This window comes from Phocoena sinus, chromosome 2 (assembly GCF_008692025.1).
Source record: "Phocoena sinus isolate mPhoSin1 chromosome 2, mPhoSin1.pri, whole genome shotgun sequence".
NCBI lineage: Eukaryota > Metazoa > Chordata > Mammalia > Artiodactyla > Phocoenidae > Phocoena > Phocoena sinus.
The window spans coordinates 172,887,855-172,906,053 of NC_045764.1; the positions used below are offsets into that span (position 1 = coordinate 172,887,855).

Genomic DNA, 18,199 nt, shown 5'->3' on the forward strand with positions numbered 1-18,199 from the left:
TCCCGGCCCAACCCGAGTAAAAAGGATGTATTAACAATATAATCCCTGATGTTATGGAGGTTCCTCTACTGCCTCTAATTCCTTTTCATGCTTCTACTGTAAATGCTTTTCTCACTGAGAGAAGGCGAGAAGGATATGCAGAGTGGCCATGGGAAGGTTGCAGCCTAAGCCAGAATTTCTTAGGTCATAAGCAATTATGAAAGCAGTACAGCTCTGCAGGGAAGGAACGGAATTTGCATGTCAACGTCAACCAGCACGAGTGGCTGCCAACGTGTCTGCTCACTCAGGAGAGTGTTCTCTTAAGGGCGCTTGTCAGAGGTCTCAAAAAACAGAAGCAGGCTCTCGTCTTATCACACACACTCAAAACAAAACAACACAAAAATAAAACCAGAATTCCTATCCCAGAGAACAGGGAATGTAATCACCAGATACAGACCTTAGGGGGCTGGGAAAAAACGCAGGGTTCAAGAAAAAACAATTTTGAAGCTTTTGTTTTTAAACTTGTATTTTCAAAAAAGTTCTACTGATCAGACTTGTGGGAAAGACCCAGGACTGGTAAAGCGGGGGCTAGAAGGGGAGAGAAGAAACTGTAGAGAAGATGGGTCTGTGGAGACGAGGGAAGTGGGAAAAACAGCCTCTAGGGTCGGGAGGATCTGGGCTTCAATCCTGACTCGCCACTCAGCCCATTTCCTCACCTGTAAAACGGGGTGATGCCCCAAAGACTTGGGCCCTAGGACTGGAGGTTTCTGCTGAATCTAGTTTGGTTAATTCCGTCTCAGATTCTCATGGGAAGGCAGTAGTTCCTGGAATAAAAGGCAAGAAAGCTCTCACAGTGCTGGACACATAGCCAGCATTGCCATGAATGATTACCCTTGTAATGGCTTTGTTGGACTTCCGTTCCCAACTCTGATCAGCAAAGTTGGAAGCTTTTCTCAAGGGGCCCAGGTGACAAGCCGAGTAAGGGCAGGAAGGCTGTCGTTCACAGGAGGACTGCCAGACAGAAGAGCCAGCGGGCCAGCCAAGGGCAGGAGACAGGAGTGCCCTAGCAACCACGGCAGCCCGAAGATCTGGGAATCTTACCTGGAAAACTTCTACAGGAGGACACAGAGCGTGGGGCTGCCCAGCCTCCCCGCTTGTACAGACACCACAAAACGGTGACCTTCCTTAATAACTGCCAAGAAGGAATATGCGCCACCAACTGGACGCAGGTATGGCTTCCCCCATTTAGAACCAGGAATACAGAGAAAGAGCATTTCGTTTCTTGAGTCCCTCAAAGGCTGCTGAAACAAAAACTGGAAAAAACAAAGAACACTAGATTCCCAGCAGGTGAAGTCTATATCTATTTGAATTGCTATAACATTATACAAAACAAGCAAACGGTTAAAACCACAAATTAGATGTTTTTAAATGTCATATCTGCAGCCTGTATTTATAAAAATGGTGAAAATTAGATACACGTTTAGAATGAATAATCTACAAAGTCAGAAACCTTAAATAAGGACATGATAAGGACAACACTCATACACATTTAACACAAATTAGGAATGCACAAGGTCAGCTATCAGGAAAAAGCAAGGACACAGGTCAGTGCATCTCAGCAAGACAGCCAGAGGCTCTACAAAGATCACCAAGTCACTGGAAACTCTCCAGAGGACATGCAAGCCTGGAGTGATTTTCCTAAGTTCCAGTGTTTCCCCTTTTTTGTAACATTAAAAGTCAAGTTGGTAAGGATAAAAAAAAAGAAAGAAAGAGAGAGAGAGAGAGAGAGCGCTTCATCAGCTTCATCCCAGAAGTGGGGGAAAGCCAGCAGCCTACGGCGTCCTCCGCGTGTGCCCTCTCCCACCTCTGCACAGAGTGAGACTGAGGCTGGACGGGGGTCCCTCCAGGAGCTGGAAGGAACCCCAGCAGGTGCCCTGTGCAGGCCCAGGGGATGGCACAGCTTTCTGCAAAATAAGAGCCCAAGAGAGATTTTGAACAAGACTGCCCTGCCCTTAAAACCAGACCACTTCTGGGCTTCCCTAGTGGCGCAGTGGTTAGGAATCTGCCTATAAATTCAGGGGACACGGGTTCGAACCCTGGTCCAGGAAGATCCCAAGTGCCGCGGAGCAACTAAGCCCGTGTGCCACAACTACTGAGCCGGCGCTCTAGAGCCCACGAGCCACAACTACTGAGCCCGTGAGCCACAACTACTGGAGCCTGCGCGCCGAGAGCCCATGCTCCACAACAAGAGGAGCCGCCGCAGTGAGAAGGCCACGCACCGCAACGAAGAGTAGCCCTCGCTCGCCACAACTAGCCCTCGCCCGCGCACAGCAATGAAGACCCAACGCAGCCAAAATTAAAATAAATAAAAACAAATAAATTTATAAAAAAAAAAACACTAGACCACTTCTTTGCCCCAAAAGTAAGACCAGAAAGAGCCGTAGAGAAAGACTGTGACCTGCCGACCCCAGTCTGGGAGGGCTCGGGTCCAGCCGGCCTGCTCTGACCTGGGCCTGGGAATCCCACATCTCCCGCTGCTCCTCTGCAAAGGGAGGATGGACACTGCCTCCCTCACAGGGTGACTGGCAGGACTAAACCCTTGAGGAGAGAGCCCAGGGAGGGTCACACCGATGGGGCAGCTCTGTCCCCACGAAGCATCTTCTGTTAGTGACCTCAGGTCCATACAACAAGCTCAGGAGCCACTCCCACCTCCCGGTCCGGCCAGTGCTCCAGGGTACCCGGCACAGAACACGACTCACAGGATGGGAAGAGGCCCCTCGGACTTCGGGCACAGCTTGAAATCAGAGGGCTTCATTCTCTCCCCATCACATCCTGCACCTCCAACCAGTGCCCTCACCACAGAACCCACGTTTACCTCGATACCCCCAGCCACTGAAGCGCCTTCTCTCATCCCCACCCTCGCCTCTGACTCACCTCCTCGGTGTCCCGTACCCCCCACCCTGCGTCAGGAGTCGTGACATCGTCAGAAATTTGGCTGAGAACACACTTGTTCTCCGGAAGGGAACTTACGTGGGAAGGAGCAGGGTATCCAGGAGGTGGTGCCCACGGCCAGGCTTTCAACTTTGTACTATGTTTACAACTTTTTCCTAAGTCGAAAAAATTATTTCAAAATAAAAAGTTCAAAAACACCTCTTTGTACCCCCAGGGACATTAGTCCCGGTCCCCAGGTGTGGTGCCTCACGCTTGAGATCCTCAATAAACAGTGGTTGAATGAACAATCAGGAGGATACAGAGGGCTAAAAACAAAAAGAAAGGGGAGTGAATCCAAGGTCAGGAGGAGAAGGTGGGTTGGTTTATCTGGAAGGAAGACCCTTACACAGGTTTCTAGGCGGAGAGGAAGGGCCAACGGAGGGAGAAGCCGGCTACCGAGAGCCCTCCAAGCTCCCCATGGCCTCAGGGATGACGTGGAGTAAACCTGCACATAAACCGGGGGTGCCCGCCACCACCTCAGCCACCAGCGGAAGTCAAGTTCCATGAACGCAAGTGCACATCCTCCGCTGCGGGGCTCTCGGGTACGCGCACCCACACGTGTCTAGGACAGCATTTGACGCCCACGTACATCGCCTGCATGTGTCAAGGCGCTGGATCTTTAAAGTATGCTGAGGCCCAGGGGCTTTACTCAAATCTGATGTTATTCCTGTAGGCCTCATGCATGATCAGATCTTCTCTATGAGCTTCAGGAAAACAGAGGTAAATCTATCTCCGGCAAAAATTCACGTCTGTGCTCTTCTCCTGTGGCTCCATCAGGGACAAGGAGAACAGCGAGAAATGGGACAGCAACTGACGTTCCGCCACAACTGCCACGGGACGCCGAGAACCAGAAGTGGCACCTTCCTTGGCCTCTGGGCAGGCCCTGTTCGCAGCAAGCTGTGAGTCTGGCTGCGCGGGTCTCCTGCCACCACGGGCCTGGCCAGGTGGGAGAAGCTGCCTGTCCGGCCAACTTAACACAGCCTCCCCCCGTCCTGCAGCATTAGGCAGGAAAGGCGGAAGCCTTGAAATAAAATTCACAGCACTTAACACACACAGGCGTTTCTCCATCAGCCCTTCCCCTGTACCTCTCAGATTCGATCAGCGCAAAAAGAGGAGATCCAAGTAAGGTGGGATAAATCACTTAAACGATGAGATCAATGGGAAAATAGTAATTTTATAGATAAGTCTCTATGCTGTTCGACCCCGTACACTTGAATTTACTTAAAAGAGCATCACATTCAAGCTCAACAGCACAGGAAAATGTGCTCATCCCAAGAGAGCTCTTAACCTTGGGACAGCTGGCGCTCCACATCGCAGTGCCCAGCCCACTACGTGGGATTGTCAACTAGACAAACAGCTCATTCACAGGATCTGCTCATTTCTTTTCCATTGACACGGGTGAGAAATATTTGGACTATCATTCATCTACGTTAAGATATGATTTTCTTCATTTTCTCACAATCACACCACTTCAAAGTTGGGTTTAAGCCAAATCCTACTTTTTTCCCCCACTGATTTCTATCACAAAACTAGTCATATATTTCCATGCAACAGTCCCAACTTGGAGCTGAACTTTGGAATGTCCTGGTCTGTCAGGTGTACTTTTATAGGTTAAAGCTCTGCAGCAGTTTTAAGGGCCAAGTTCTGCCTCTACTATTAATCCTCTCTTCTTCCCTCGCGCCCCCCTTCACAATCTGACAGGAAGAAATTCTACCACCACTCAGGTTCTCAATCCCCACGAGCCTTTTCCAGCGTTTGGCTGAGCCACAATTTCTAAATTCAGCTTCCTGAGTTTGGGTGCTGACATTTCTCAACCATGAAACCGCAGCAGAATGTTTCACCAGCAGGTGTGAGATCTTAACTGCAGGTATGCACAAAAAATTCCCTGAGTTTGAGGCTTCTGGCTACATACTATCTCTGTTAGATACCTAAAGGACACACTGTATACTGCACATCTCAAGAAGAATACAATGCAGGTACAATGAAAAAACCTTAAAGAACCGTGAAGCCCAAGCACTACTGCACAGAAGAGGACGAGCAGAGTCCTGGGAAGACTTTTAAACCAACTCTGTGAAGCAAACTAAAGACAGAAAGTAACCTGAACTACCAAGCGGCCGCACTCAAAAGCCTTTGACCAAGAAAATATGCCGGGAGGAAATTATTTTCCTAGTTCTTAGGCAACAACAAGGGGGGGGGAGGGAGGGGGAGAGGGAGGGAGGGAGGAAGGGGGGGGAGAGAGAGAGAGAGAGAGAGAGAGGTTTCTCTAAACATTAAGAATGCAATGCAGAGAAATTTACCTAGAGGCATTTATAATTCCTAGAAGTTAGTATTAGTGCCAGTTTTCTTTTAGAATAAACATCCTGAAGGCTGACGCAAGATGACTATGAACACGTCTCTGTGCTCCTTTCCCAGGGACTTGGGATCGCCAACACACAGGGACCAGCCGTGCTTGCGTCACACTGCTGGTGACCCCAGGAGACAGTGGCCGGGCCGGGGCTGGCAGACCTTCAGGCCAGCGGCCAGCTCAGGAGAAAAAGAATGAGTTTCGGCTCAGAGCAGAGTTTGGTCTGCATCCCCAGAAAAATGACTTTAAATTGGAAGTCATAACAAAACCTGCAAATCAGGTTCTAGAATTTGAGCCCCCAAATGGTACGCCAGGGTTTGTGATTATAGCACACATACACGTCTCTGGGAAGACGGTTCCCAAGACCCTGAAAAAGGTTAAGAGCTACAATGCAAAAAAAAAAAAAGAAAGAAAAAATCACACTGAGGGCAGGTCACTGTACTGAAAATGTTAAACATGAAGTGCTGCAACCCTACTCACTCTCCCCTGGGTGATAACGCATCGTTGAAGTGATCTGTCTACTAAAAGGGAGAAAAAGCCCAACATCCAAGCCTGGAAAAGCATAAGATGTATGGTTTGGTACTGAAGTGAGAAAACATGACACGTAAAATAACAGCAGTACCGTGTTAACATTCATGTTTACTCTCAATTGTTACTGAAGACTTCTATAAGCAGTGGGAACATCTTGAAACTAGAAAAGCAGCTAGACTCAAAATATGATTTTTAAGAAGATAACTCTCGCTTAAATCCATTTTTCTTTGTCATGAATTCTTATGCGAAAACCTTCTCCTCCATAGCCTAGATAGACCCCCTGGTTGTCTCAGCAGTACGTCTCATTCTGGGCTGCCTTGAGGTCCTATTCCACCAGCCACAGAAATCAAATCATCGATTAAGAAATTTTCTGCCAAAGCTCATTCTGATGTATTTTCAATGTGCGATCATCTCTTCTGCTGCCTATTTTTACTAACGTTAAGTGACTGTCACATTTTCTTTTATTGAAAAAGAACCACCCTTAGACCGGCCACATTGTGGGGCTCATGGCATTTACTCCACATAAAGCCACGCTTCTCCTGCTGGAATGTGGGTCCCAGGGATGCACAGCGGCAGGTAGGGTCGTGGGAGAAATCAGGCTGTTTTCCTACAGTGCCAGTCTGACCTGATAGTAAGTCATTTTACATGATTGTTAAACCACAGCAAACAAACAACTGCACAAATTTTTAATATTTAAAAACATGAGATAAAAAACCAATGACAGTAACAACAAAAGCATGAGATATCGAAGCAATTTGAGTTTGTGAAGAGTCACTTGGGTCTAGGCCCTAGTCTTGCAAGAATACTCTTCACTATCCGTGGCCAACAGGAGTTTTTAGTAGGAAAGTTAAGAAATACTACCATAAGGTACTGCAGGGACAGGGGAGATGCAACTTAAAAACAATTAACACAAAACTACCAAACGGCACGGCCTGAAGGATCAAAACACAAAACAGTAACAGAAATGGAGCATTTCTATGACAAGTACTGATGTACTGAGGGCCTCACGCAGATCAACTCATTTCGTCCACTCAGCAACCCTGGGAGACAGGTGCTGTGTTATCTCATTTTGCAGAAAAGGAAACGGAAGCACAGAGACCTGGCAAAAATGATGCTGTGGGGATTTGAACCCTGGCAGGCCAGCTCCAGAGCCCACCCTCTCCACTACCATGCCGCCCTGGCTCGGGTGGCTTCAACCGTGACCTCCTTGGTGTTTCCTCATGCCACAGGCATTGCAGCCCGGCACTGTGCTGGGGGCTATGATGAACAGCCCAACTTGGGCTGACAGCAGTTACACTGAAAAATGGGTCTTCTACCTAACAGATCAGGCGACAAACACAGAGGGGTAGGGTAAAGCAACAAATGCCAAATTATATTTAATTTAATAGTAAATACATTTATTAGGATTTCAACTCAGGTTTGTCTGACTACAAAGCGCAGGCTCTTTCTGTGCGGCCTCTCTCTCTTGGGCAGATTATCCCACTGCCGCTTCGACCCTTCCTGAAACCACCCTCAGTCAGGGCTGCCCCGTTCGGGGCACATGGTCCTTCCCCTCCCATCAGTTAAAGGCCCCCTTCCTGACTGAACTCTCACCAGCTTATGTGGAGAAATGATGATAGCCCACCACATAAAGTTCATTTTCAAAACGCAATTTCAAGGATCTCGACTCGACTCCTTGGTCCAAGTCTGTGTTTGTAAAGAGTAATCTGAATTTTACACTTAGATTTTTTCAATCTTTGTTCCCCTGTACTTACATCCTTAACAAGTCAAACATCTCCAAACCTATAGTCTTATATTTGTAAGTTTTTAAAAAGAAGTGATGTTTGTTAAATGACAGCAAGCAGAAAAGCACTTTAAAATATATTCTCCTAGCTACAGCAGGCAGCTAAAGCCGGGGGGATCTGGAACTGGCCCACGAAGACTTTCTGACATATGGAGACAGTGACCAGCAATCAATGCCAGTCAGGCCCTAGGCATCCAATCACTAGAAGGGATTGATGGTGATTTCTGGAATCACATAGGTATTTGAGGTGCTCTGTCCTCTATATATAAATACAAAGCAGGGGGTCTCGGCCTTAGCACTATTGACATTTTGGGCTGGACAATTCCTTGTTTGGGGGCTGCCTTGCACATCATGAGAAGTTCAGCAGCAACCCCAGCCTGGATGCCAGTGGCATTCCCCCCTCTCCCCAAACCTAACAATCAAAACTGTCTCCAACTGTTAGCAAATACTCTCTCAAGGGCAAATACCCTCTCAACCGCCCAGCTGAGATGCACTGAGGTAACACAGAAGAAGCTATTACGTGGTCACAGACACACCTTGCTTTCTCTTCGGTTTGATGCTTCTGACAGTCAAGAAAAGTACAGTTTGATGGCATCTTTAAATCATTTTTAAAATTTACGATTCTGCATATATATTTTTTTCTTTTTACCTTTTGAACCCCTTCACCCATTTTTAAAATCATGACCATTATTTTCAAATACTCAAGATTGGCTTAATTATGCAAAAAAGCCAACATTTGATTGTCTGAGAAGTCCACATTTGGATATACCTTGTTTCACATTTATTAATCAAAGTTTTCAATAAAAAGGAAGAATAAATAAATAAAGGAATACTAAAAAGGAATAACGGATAGATTCATTAATGCTTTAAGACTGTGGTTGTTTTTTTAAAAAGATATTCGGATTCATTATAAGTTATCCAAATTGTTCTTGTTAGTCATGTAAGAATTTTATTACTCATAGGAAAACTTCTGAATTAAAGTTTATTTTTAGAATGTTCTCTAGTTCCTGAGATGTTCACAATAATACTATTTACTACACAGACTATGGTATAATTCGGTCACCTAAACATCATCTAAAGGGGTTTATTTCAGAGGGTTATTAAGAGCCCTGACATGAGACAGTTCCATCAAAATGAACAGAGTATTTTAGTGACTCACGGTCATTTAAAATCTCATTGAACCTTGAAGCAAAACTGCACTACTTTGTTAATACTGAAATAAACAGACTGGTGAGTGTAATGAAAATCCAAAGATCACGCCAAGCCAGCTGTCGGGAGACTCGGCATCGTTCCAGAACCCTCCACCTGACCACAGAGGCAGTTCCTCTCAGGGTAGGCCGCCAGCCTTCGCCATCTCACAGCCCCGATTTGAGAAACACATTCGTGAAAAGAGCTGGTTTCCAGTTTGTTGCCTAACAATAGGAAATGACAAAGGCTTAGACCTGCTAGGGTCAGCTTCGCTTTTATTAGTCATTGAAGAAACACAATTAAGAACTAGGAACAGGGCTTCCCTGGTGGTGCAGTGGTTGAGAGTCCGCCTGCCGAGGCAGGGTACACGGGTTCATGCCCCGGTCCGGGAAGATCCCACATGCCGCGGAGCGGCTGGGCCCGTGAGCCATGGCCGCTGAGCCTGCACGTCCAGAGCCTGTGCTCCACCACGGGAGAGGCCACAACAGTGAGAGGCCCACGTACCGCAAAAAAAAAAAAAAACTAGGAATAAAAGCACAACCCTTTCAGGTCACAAAGAGCCACGTCACACTTTAGACTGCAGGATTGTAGGTGCAAACTAACCAAATAATCAGAGTTTTGGCCTGGCTCCATCAATGTTTTTCAAACCAAGCACACTCAAAATAAATGCTATATACATATTATATGATAATTCTTAAGGGCTTCCTGAAGTTTAAAGTTTAGAAAAGCAGCGATTTCTACTAAAGACAGGACTCATAGTTTTTATGTATCTGAAGTATTTGATACAGGGGAGGATGTAATCTTGAGTGTGACATTCTTACGCAGTAGGCATGCTGTAAGGTTAAATGATGAACACCCAAACATTATTTCCTGTAGCAATGAAAACAGAGCAGAGACAGACCAGCTAAGGAACAACCAAATCAAGCCTAATCCAGGTTATCCAATTACCCAAAGAAAAGGGAAAGGGAGCAGCTCACTTTCCCACTTGCCACCTATTAGGTACAGCAGCCCAGGAGCTGATTCGTGGGCATATGAGAAAGGGGCGAGTCAAGAGGCAGAGACACTCGCCCTTTCTTAGCTCCCAAGGGAACCCTGACACTGGCCCTCAGCTGTGTGAGTGCTGTTCAGCTGGAAAGGAAAGAGAACGCTGGCTGAACTGCCAAACACAGCAAGGAGCAATCAGGTGTAATTCAAATGTTCATGACCTTATAGAGATTTCCATATGACACGTCTACTTAGAACTAATCAAAATTAATATAATACACAGTACACTTTGCAAAACATAAATCAACTGTCAATATTTTACTACTAATATACGTATGAAGAACCCACAAATGGACTTTCATTTCCTTGGAAAATTTAGACATGGGGCATATCTTTTTGTACTAGATAGATTGTAGAGCTTCTAAAAGTCCATGGTTGTCTTTCGTTTTCAGAAAATGTAGTGACTTTCATAACTTAGGAGCAACCGCTGCTTGTTTTAACACTGGGCACTGAAGAAGTCAGATGTATTCCAACCACATTTCAGTGACATTTCTGTAAAAACAGAAACAATGCACTCGATGCCTTTTACCTTAAAAAGCAAAATGTTTAGGTGGAACACTTAAGCAATCAATTTCCCTCCTTCCCCACCCTGTAACACATCCTTTAAACAGCTCCCAGCCACTCACCTGGATGACCTTATAGAAGTAGGCATACTGCCGCGCTGTGTTCTTATACTGGCTGAAGACGTCATGTATGGCCTGTGTGGACTGAAGGTAGCGAACCTCATCCTCTTCGAAGTAGAGAGGGGTGTCGTATTCGCTGGGGAGGGTCTGAATGTAGGGCTGCCAGAAAGAGTTAGGGTCGGCTCGCTCACACAGCAGATGAAAGGCCAGTGTGATGTTTCCCATGGCTTGAAGAATTCGGTCTTGAGAATACAAGGGCCCTGAATTAACCCAGAAGGTAACAGCATCAGTTCCACACACTGCTTTAAAAAGTGTTCATTCAAAATATATATTAAAGTTATAGGAATATCTTGATAGTCATGTAACATTTAAGGTAAGGTACCCTCTTCTTTTGACATTCTTCTACTATGTCAGATTACAAGTGCGGAAAACACTTCGTGTGGATTTGGGGAAATATTTCACTAGTTGAGAAAACGACCAAATATAGTCCCTAGCGCCACAAAATGAAATTTTATATATTTTTATCATTTTTGCTCTGCTTTGAACAAATAGAAATTATTCTCACCCAGCACTGAATTTTTAGCAGATTCAACAGTCATTAGTAATTTTCGTGGAACCCATAAAAATAATTCTTCTGCCTAGGAGGAAAAAAATAATAGTAGAATCACCAAGACATGTTACAATTGTCAATCCAGCTACATCTATGGTCAGAAATCCAATCACAATGAAATACAACTTAAGGTTGCCTATAAGCATTTTATTTCTAATTATCAAATACACTTTTAAATGTAAACGTTTATGTTACAGTTAAATGAGTAGAAGCATCGTCTCGAATCCTGTGTCCAAAGAAAAACTATATACACTGGGGAGAAAAAAAAAATCAAAAAAGCAATTCGAAGCAAATATAACAATTTGGGAATAGAGCACAAGGGTGCTTATTTATTCTTTGCTGTACTTAAGTTCTAAAAACAAAACAAAAAAAATTCTACCTCCAACAAAAACCCTAACCTGCCAGTGTGAATTGCTATTGAGTTTCTGAAGCTAGAGTAACATTCTTTCCTCCACATGCTTGACCTTAAAGCACACGGATACCAGCGAAAGCACAAGCCCGTAAGACATACTCTGGTTACTAATTTTTTCCCAAGGCATTATCTCACTACTTTGGCAACATGAGATGCTTCTTTCAGAAGTCCTGTCCATGTGTCTATACTGCCTGAAGCATGCACATCAACACAGTACCTTGAATGTGGCGATGGTGTCACGGGTATATGTGTATGTCCCAGCTCATCAAAACATATACATTAAATATGTGTGATTTTGTATATCAATTATGCCTCAATAAAGCTTAAAAAAACATGCACATAGTGAAGACGGACCAGAAGATATTCTGGGCAGCATCCATACTAATGATGCTTCTCATCAGAGATGAGAAAAACGTGTGACAGCTGGTTTACTCTTGCCATTTACCAATGTCTACTATTTATTTTTATGTGTGTCTCGTCCCTTACTATATCAGCCTCATGAAGGAAGAGATCCTGGTGTTTGGGGAAGCATGGTATAATAACAAGCAAGGTACTATTCACACACTAGATATTTAACGGGTATCTAATAAACCAGCGTATGGCTTATCAAGGTATCATTGAAAAGTAAACTATGACTTGACCAGAGATGCTACTGGAAGTTTGAAGGGACCCAAATAAATAACATCCATTTTCTCCACCCAAGTTCTGAACCAACTGAGAGAGACACAAGAATATAACAGATGGTGACATAAAATATCACCTACGGAATCCCAGAATTAGATAGACTCCCCACCTAGTTACAGGCAGGACTGGAGCCCCGACAGGCCTCCCCACGTGTGGCCTGCCCTGTAAAACTCCCAGGGTGGAGAGAGCAGGGGAGAGAACACATATGGCAACCAGCTCCCACGGAGAAAAAGGCCAAGCCCAGATCCTTCTTCCAGAACCATCAGATCGTTACACCTCCTCTCTAGGAGCGGCATGATGAGGGCCAGAGAGAGGCCTAGAGCCCCACCGGGGGCTGCTGCTCCCTTCATCTGGAAGGAAGGACCGAGAGTGGAGAAGAGCTTTGTCCCTTAGCACAGGGACACTTCTCTTCTTCTTTCCCCTCCCCTCTGCTGCTGCTGTCTCCGTAAGTGGTACCTCCAGCCACTCAGTTACCCACTCCAGAAAACCGGTCCGCATCTCAACACTGCCCACCCTCCACCCCACCCACATCCAATCCATCACAGGGCCCTGTGTGCTCTCCCTCCAAACCACCCAAGCTCACATCCTCCTCTTCACTCAAATCTCAAAAGCCCGCGAGACACATTCTCTGGTCTCCTAACAGAGGTTCAGAGATGTGACCCGACTTGCCCCACTCACTGGCTGACGGCACAGTTCCAAGGAGGACGACCTGGGAGGGGCTGTCTAGAGCCCTGGGCTGAGGCCCCTCAGGACCACGGGGCCAGCCGGGAGACCGAAGGTCAGGGAGAGGGAGGTGGGCTCCACGCTGCCGACACGCCCACAGTGTGCTCAGGACAGCCCGAGACGCCTGTTTCCAAGCCCTGGGCCCTCCACGCCACACCACCCAGATGCTCTTAGAGCCCGCCCCCCAGACCAGCAGCTCACCTACAAACTCACCTTGATATCTCTTGTCGCTCTCAAACCGAAGCCCTCTTCTTTGAAGTTCACCATTTCAAAACCCTCAACAGAGGCTCCATTTTCAGAGGCCCATTTCATTAGATCAGGAAAGTAATCTTCTCTTTTTCCATCAAAAGTAACAGACAGACCTATATCAATCCATGTTTTAGAAAACAAGAGCTACTTTTAGAACATATCAGTCATGCTGCTCTCAGAAAATAAAAAACAGACCACTGGAACTAACTACCTAGAAATAGTAATAAGACTCCAATCTTGAAACAAAAAAATCAAAACTGACCACCAGATGTCACAGTACATACCTTAACTAGTGACAGGAAAGATGAGTTAAAATCCTGAAGGTCCTGCTGGTTACAGAGCAACAGCTGCTGTTCCCAGGTGATATGAATATTGGTGGTCAGGTTCTATTAGGTGCAATAACAGGGATGGGGAAAGCCTTCATGACCACTGGAGGTTTCTAGAGCAACCTGCCATCTCTTATGTGCACACTTGCTTTAACAAAACTCCCACGAAAACAAAAATCAGTAGCTCACATACATACATGCACAAGGAGACATCTGTAAGGAGGAGCCCTAGACCCTGATTCTAAGAGCACAAAACTGGAACGCTCTGAAATTCGTCCAGCAACTTAAATGAGCAGCATCTATATGTATCACTGTAAGCGAGACACAAAACTTAACACTGGTTTTCTGAAAGTCCAGTAGTATGATACCATTTACGTAAATTGTTAAAATACCAATTACTACCATCTATTTGTATGGGGTTATATGTGAAGCAGAAACACATTCACTGTAAAGACAACGCTCCCCCCCCAGGGGGAGGGGAGGGGAGAGGAGGGAGTGGGATGGAAGTGTGGGGCTTCAGCTGTGCCTGAAACGCCCAATTTATTAAAAACAAATATAAGAACCAATCAAAGCACAGAGGGAGGGGAAGACATCGGACCAGTAGCTGAGAAGGAAGGAAAGAAGAACTTGAACCGACAAGACTCTGGCATGTATCCAATTGAGATAGTAGCTGCTTAGGTGTTATTTTCGGCACTTTTCAGCACGTTTGAAATATCAAAAAAGATGAAAAGCCGTGCATAGGAAAAATCATTATTTTTCTGAGGAATAAACAGAGAGGAACAGGAACTTCGACCACATGAGGTGCTGGGCACAGAACCCAGCCCAGGGCCTGTGGCCATGTCCCCAAGATACAGTTCATGGTTAACTAGATCTGTGAAGCAGGACTGCCTGGCCTGGGGCCATGCCAGGCTAGGTCTGCAAAGGTACCTGCTAAATGGAGAAAACTGATTTTGTTAGGGATACTCTAAAACAGAATTTACTCTTCCCTTATTGAGAACTAGTGAATGCTCTAACTTCAGTGCCAGTTATAGTAAATGGTCTCTACTCAGCGCAGAAACTCAGGATATAAAAAAACTTTTCAGCAACCAATTTGGTGAGCCAGGATTAGCACAGTCTACCATTTAATGCAAATTAACACATTATAAAAGAACCCGTCCCCATTGAGGGTTTGAGACTATCTAACCTAAAGACTGCATGTTTGCAGATGTGCCTGGGAGAGCGGTAAAACTACTCCCTAAGAGGGCAAATACAAAACAAACCATCTTCCCACTAACTTTCATGGCAATAAATAAAAGGGGAGTCAAAGAAGTTCTCTCATCCTTCTGAACGCAGGCTCCTTATTATGCTTTCTCCTTCTACCTTCCGTGTGGCCTGCATACAAATCTACCTTTTGTGCTTTACAGCACAAAAACAATAGGTATATTGAACACGCTTTTCCGAACTGACACTTGGCCCCATTGCCAGCCTGCCTGAGAATCATTAAGATGCCTACTGAATACACCCTGGAAAAACACAGCTTGAGAAGTATAACTACATCTCTTATTAAATCAAGACATATTTGAGTTCATTGTAAATCTTGACAAGACACTAACCAATCCGTATATATTTGTGTGTTGACCACACAACACCATGTACTGGCCTCAAACACTAAAGGAAACACAGGATGCAAAAACAAATTTAAATATGTATTTCATAAAATAAAAATAAATGAAAGTTATACCATCTCAGTCCCCAGATAGAAAAACTGACCCCGCTGAAGCTCAACATTTTTATCCCTTCCAAAGCAGCAACGGCACCTCAAAAATGGGGAAAATCCTGATGGATTCCCAATGCAGTTTCCCTCCCAGTATCTAGGAGCCCTTCTACAACCACCATCCAGACAGGCACGGAGGCCTGAGGGTTGATGCCGAGACCTTCATTCTCAAAGCCTCTCTGCTTATGCCAGGTTTCCACAGGATATTATTAAAATGTGATGATCATTTGAGGAAATTTACCTTTTTGTTTTTTTCGTATTTTCTCAACTAGAGACCGGATCTGCACATACTCTTCCCATTCTTTTCCTGGGCCAGGGGCAGGACTACTGCATTCTGTAACACAAAAACCATGGCACCCAAATATTTCTTTCAGCTTAACCTGTTAGTCTTCAGAAGAAAGAGGATCTGGGTTTTGTTGCTGCTGTTGGTTTATTTTTAAAGGACAAAGATGTATAGCTGTGATGACAGAGGTGAGAAGTATAAACCAGGTATACTTTTTTAAAATTAATTAATTAATTAATATTTGTTTTTTGGCAGCATTGGGTCTTCGTTGCTGCACGCGGGCTTTCTCTAGTCGCGGCGAGCGGGGGCTCCTCTTCGTTGCGGTGCGCGGGCTTCTCATTGCGGTGGCTTCTCTTGTTGCGGAGCACGGGCTCTAGGCAAGCAGGCTTCCGTAGTGGAAGCATGCAGGCTCAGCAGTTGTGGCTCGCGGGCTTAGCTGCTCCGCGGCATGTGGGATCTTCCCGGACCAGGGCTCGAACCCATGTCCCCTGCATTGGCAGGTGGATTCTTCACCACTGTGCCACCAGGGAAGCCCATAAACCAGGTGGACTTTTTAAAGCACGTAAACCCTCTGAAACCACCCAGGCCACATATTACACTGTGACCACAGGACACAGGTGTGAGCACCTAACTTGCATCTACCCCATTCTTGCTGCTCTGATCAATTTTCCTCAGAATACTCATAACAAGAAAATCTAAAAAGCTAAACTAAAATGCAAAACATTTTCCTGAAAACTCTCGTGGATGGTGAAAAGAAGGTATATTAAGAGTCAACATTTTTTTCTAGTTAAACTCCATAACAATGACTCCCTAAGGGAACCAGTTAAATTGGACATAAGGACAATTAGTCAACAAACATTTCACATTCTTGTGTAAGGCTCTATAATAAGCACTCTGGGGGAGTTACAAAAAGAGATGGCACAGTTGCCGCTAAAAAAGAAGCTAAGATTCTGTCGGGCCAAAACCGAAAGACCTACCCGCCAAGACCGGAGCCATGGCCGTGGAAGGCTGCACCCCGGGCACCCGGCCTGTCAGCGGCCCTGACCTTTTAAGACAGTATCAGTTTGAAGAGAGAGACCCCGACCACATTCCTGATAAACCTCCTGGCCCCCTTTGTTCCCCACAGAGAAGACTAGATGTGGTAAATAATAAACAGGGGTTGTGGAGGTAGGAACTGGGAGATGGGGACTGACACATACACACCACTGATACCATGTATAAAACAGACCACTAATGAGAACCTGCTGTATAGCTCAGGGAACTCTACTCAATGCTCTGTGGTGACCTAAATGGGAAGGAAATCCAAAAAGAGGGGATATATGTATACGTATAGCTGATTCATTTTGCTGTACAGTAGAAAATAACACAACATTGTAAAGCAGCTATACTCCAATAAAAAGTAATTTAAAAATTAATAATAATTAACAATAACTAGTTATGCATTGACTCATAACTTAGGTTAACCAGTGTTACTTCACTCTTCCATCAACAAACACTGACTGAGGCCCCAGAATACAGGAGCCTGTCCTGAGGCCACCTGTAGTCCAGCAGGAGAGACAGGTGGGGGCGGGCAGGTACAGCCATGCTCTGTGGGAGCCCACACTGACCTTCTGGGGGGGGCTCCCCACAGGGGGGATGGGAGAACTCAGGGAGGGACCTGACCCTGACTCGGTTGCTGCCTGCCTGCCTGCCTGCCTGTGTCAGGGAAAGGAAGTGAAATTTTTATTTGGGGGTTAGCCTCTCACATAATCTAAACATAAAGGGCCAAGAAAATGAGACAAACGTAGTTAGTTAATCGAGTGACCACGGCTAAATCTGAAACATACAGAGCACCAACTTAAATTCCAATTTAAAGAAAGAAGTTACCAGTTTACACTAACTTGCTAAAGCAAGTATCGGCACTTAACAGATACTTAATTTCCTAGAGCAAGAACGGATAACTTCCATATGTGAAACTGGAAAACTATTACGAATCACTGAAAGTAAAGAGGAGGGAGCCCAGTTCCTACGGTTTGCTCTCTGAGCGGCACGCTGCGCTCACCTCTGGCTTCACGGCCCAATGACCTTCAACCTTCACGTGCCATAGCTCACATGGGGCTCAAGACACTCTATTTACTGATGCAAACACTGCGACTCAGCAGGGTTAAGGAACTGGTCCGAGGCCACACTGTTAAAAAGCAGTGGAGTTTGGCCTGGCCCACCGGTGCAGGCGGGGGGTGGTTACCTACATTCATTCGTTCTGTCGTCCAAGCCTCCTTTAACCATAGTTACAGTTGGTACCGTACCTGTTAGGTAAAAGTTACCTGTTGGAACCTGTTGGTACCGTACCTCCATTTTTACAGGCAGGGAAGCTGCAGGCTGGGGAAGATCTGTAACGTGCCAGGTCCCATGGCTAAACAAGCCGGGATCTGAACACAAGCTTGTTTCACCACCCGCTCCCCAGACCAGGGACCCCCACGCGGTGCATGGGTGTGAGGAGAGAGACACACGTGTCCCACACAGAGGCGGGAAGGCCGAGCCAAGACTTACTCTGCAACAGCTCACTGGTTAGGTTCAAGGTTTCCTTCGGGGACACGCTTGCTGTAGCACCAGTGCCTGATTTCTGCGTTTTTACTCGACTCTTCTTACCCATTTTCTGACTACAGAGAAGAAAAAGAAAAAACAAAGAGAAAAGCA

General features: G+C 45.6%; 1 protein-coding gene across 9 annotated transcripts in view; it reads right to left on the bottom strand.

Moving 5' to 3' along the window:
* The window catches only part of SETD3 (SET domain containing 3, actin histidine methyltransferase), a 74,511-nt gene that overhangs the window by 43,685 nt on the left and 12,627 nt on the right, over window positions 1–18,199 (bottom strand). For all 9 annotated transcript variants that reach the window (XR_004347708.1, XR_004347706.1, XR_004347707.1 and 6 more), the window contains exons 2-6: window positions 18,053–18,162; window positions 15,482–15,574; window positions 13,126–13,274; window positions 11,049–11,121; window positions 10,487–10,743 (exon numbers count right to left, since the gene is read on the bottom strand). Coding sequence is in view for 6 of the 9 variants with exons in the window: in XM_032617965.1 (XP_032473856.1) it covers window positions 10,487–10,743; window positions 11,049–11,121; window positions 13,126–13,274; window positions 15,482–15,574; window positions 18,053–18,162 (682 nt within the window). In the remaining 3 variants the exon portion in view is untranslated. The remainder of the gene's footprint in view (window positions 1–10,486; window positions 10,744–11,048; window positions 11,122–13,125; window positions 13,275–15,481; window positions 15,575–18,052; window positions 18,163–18,199) is intronic.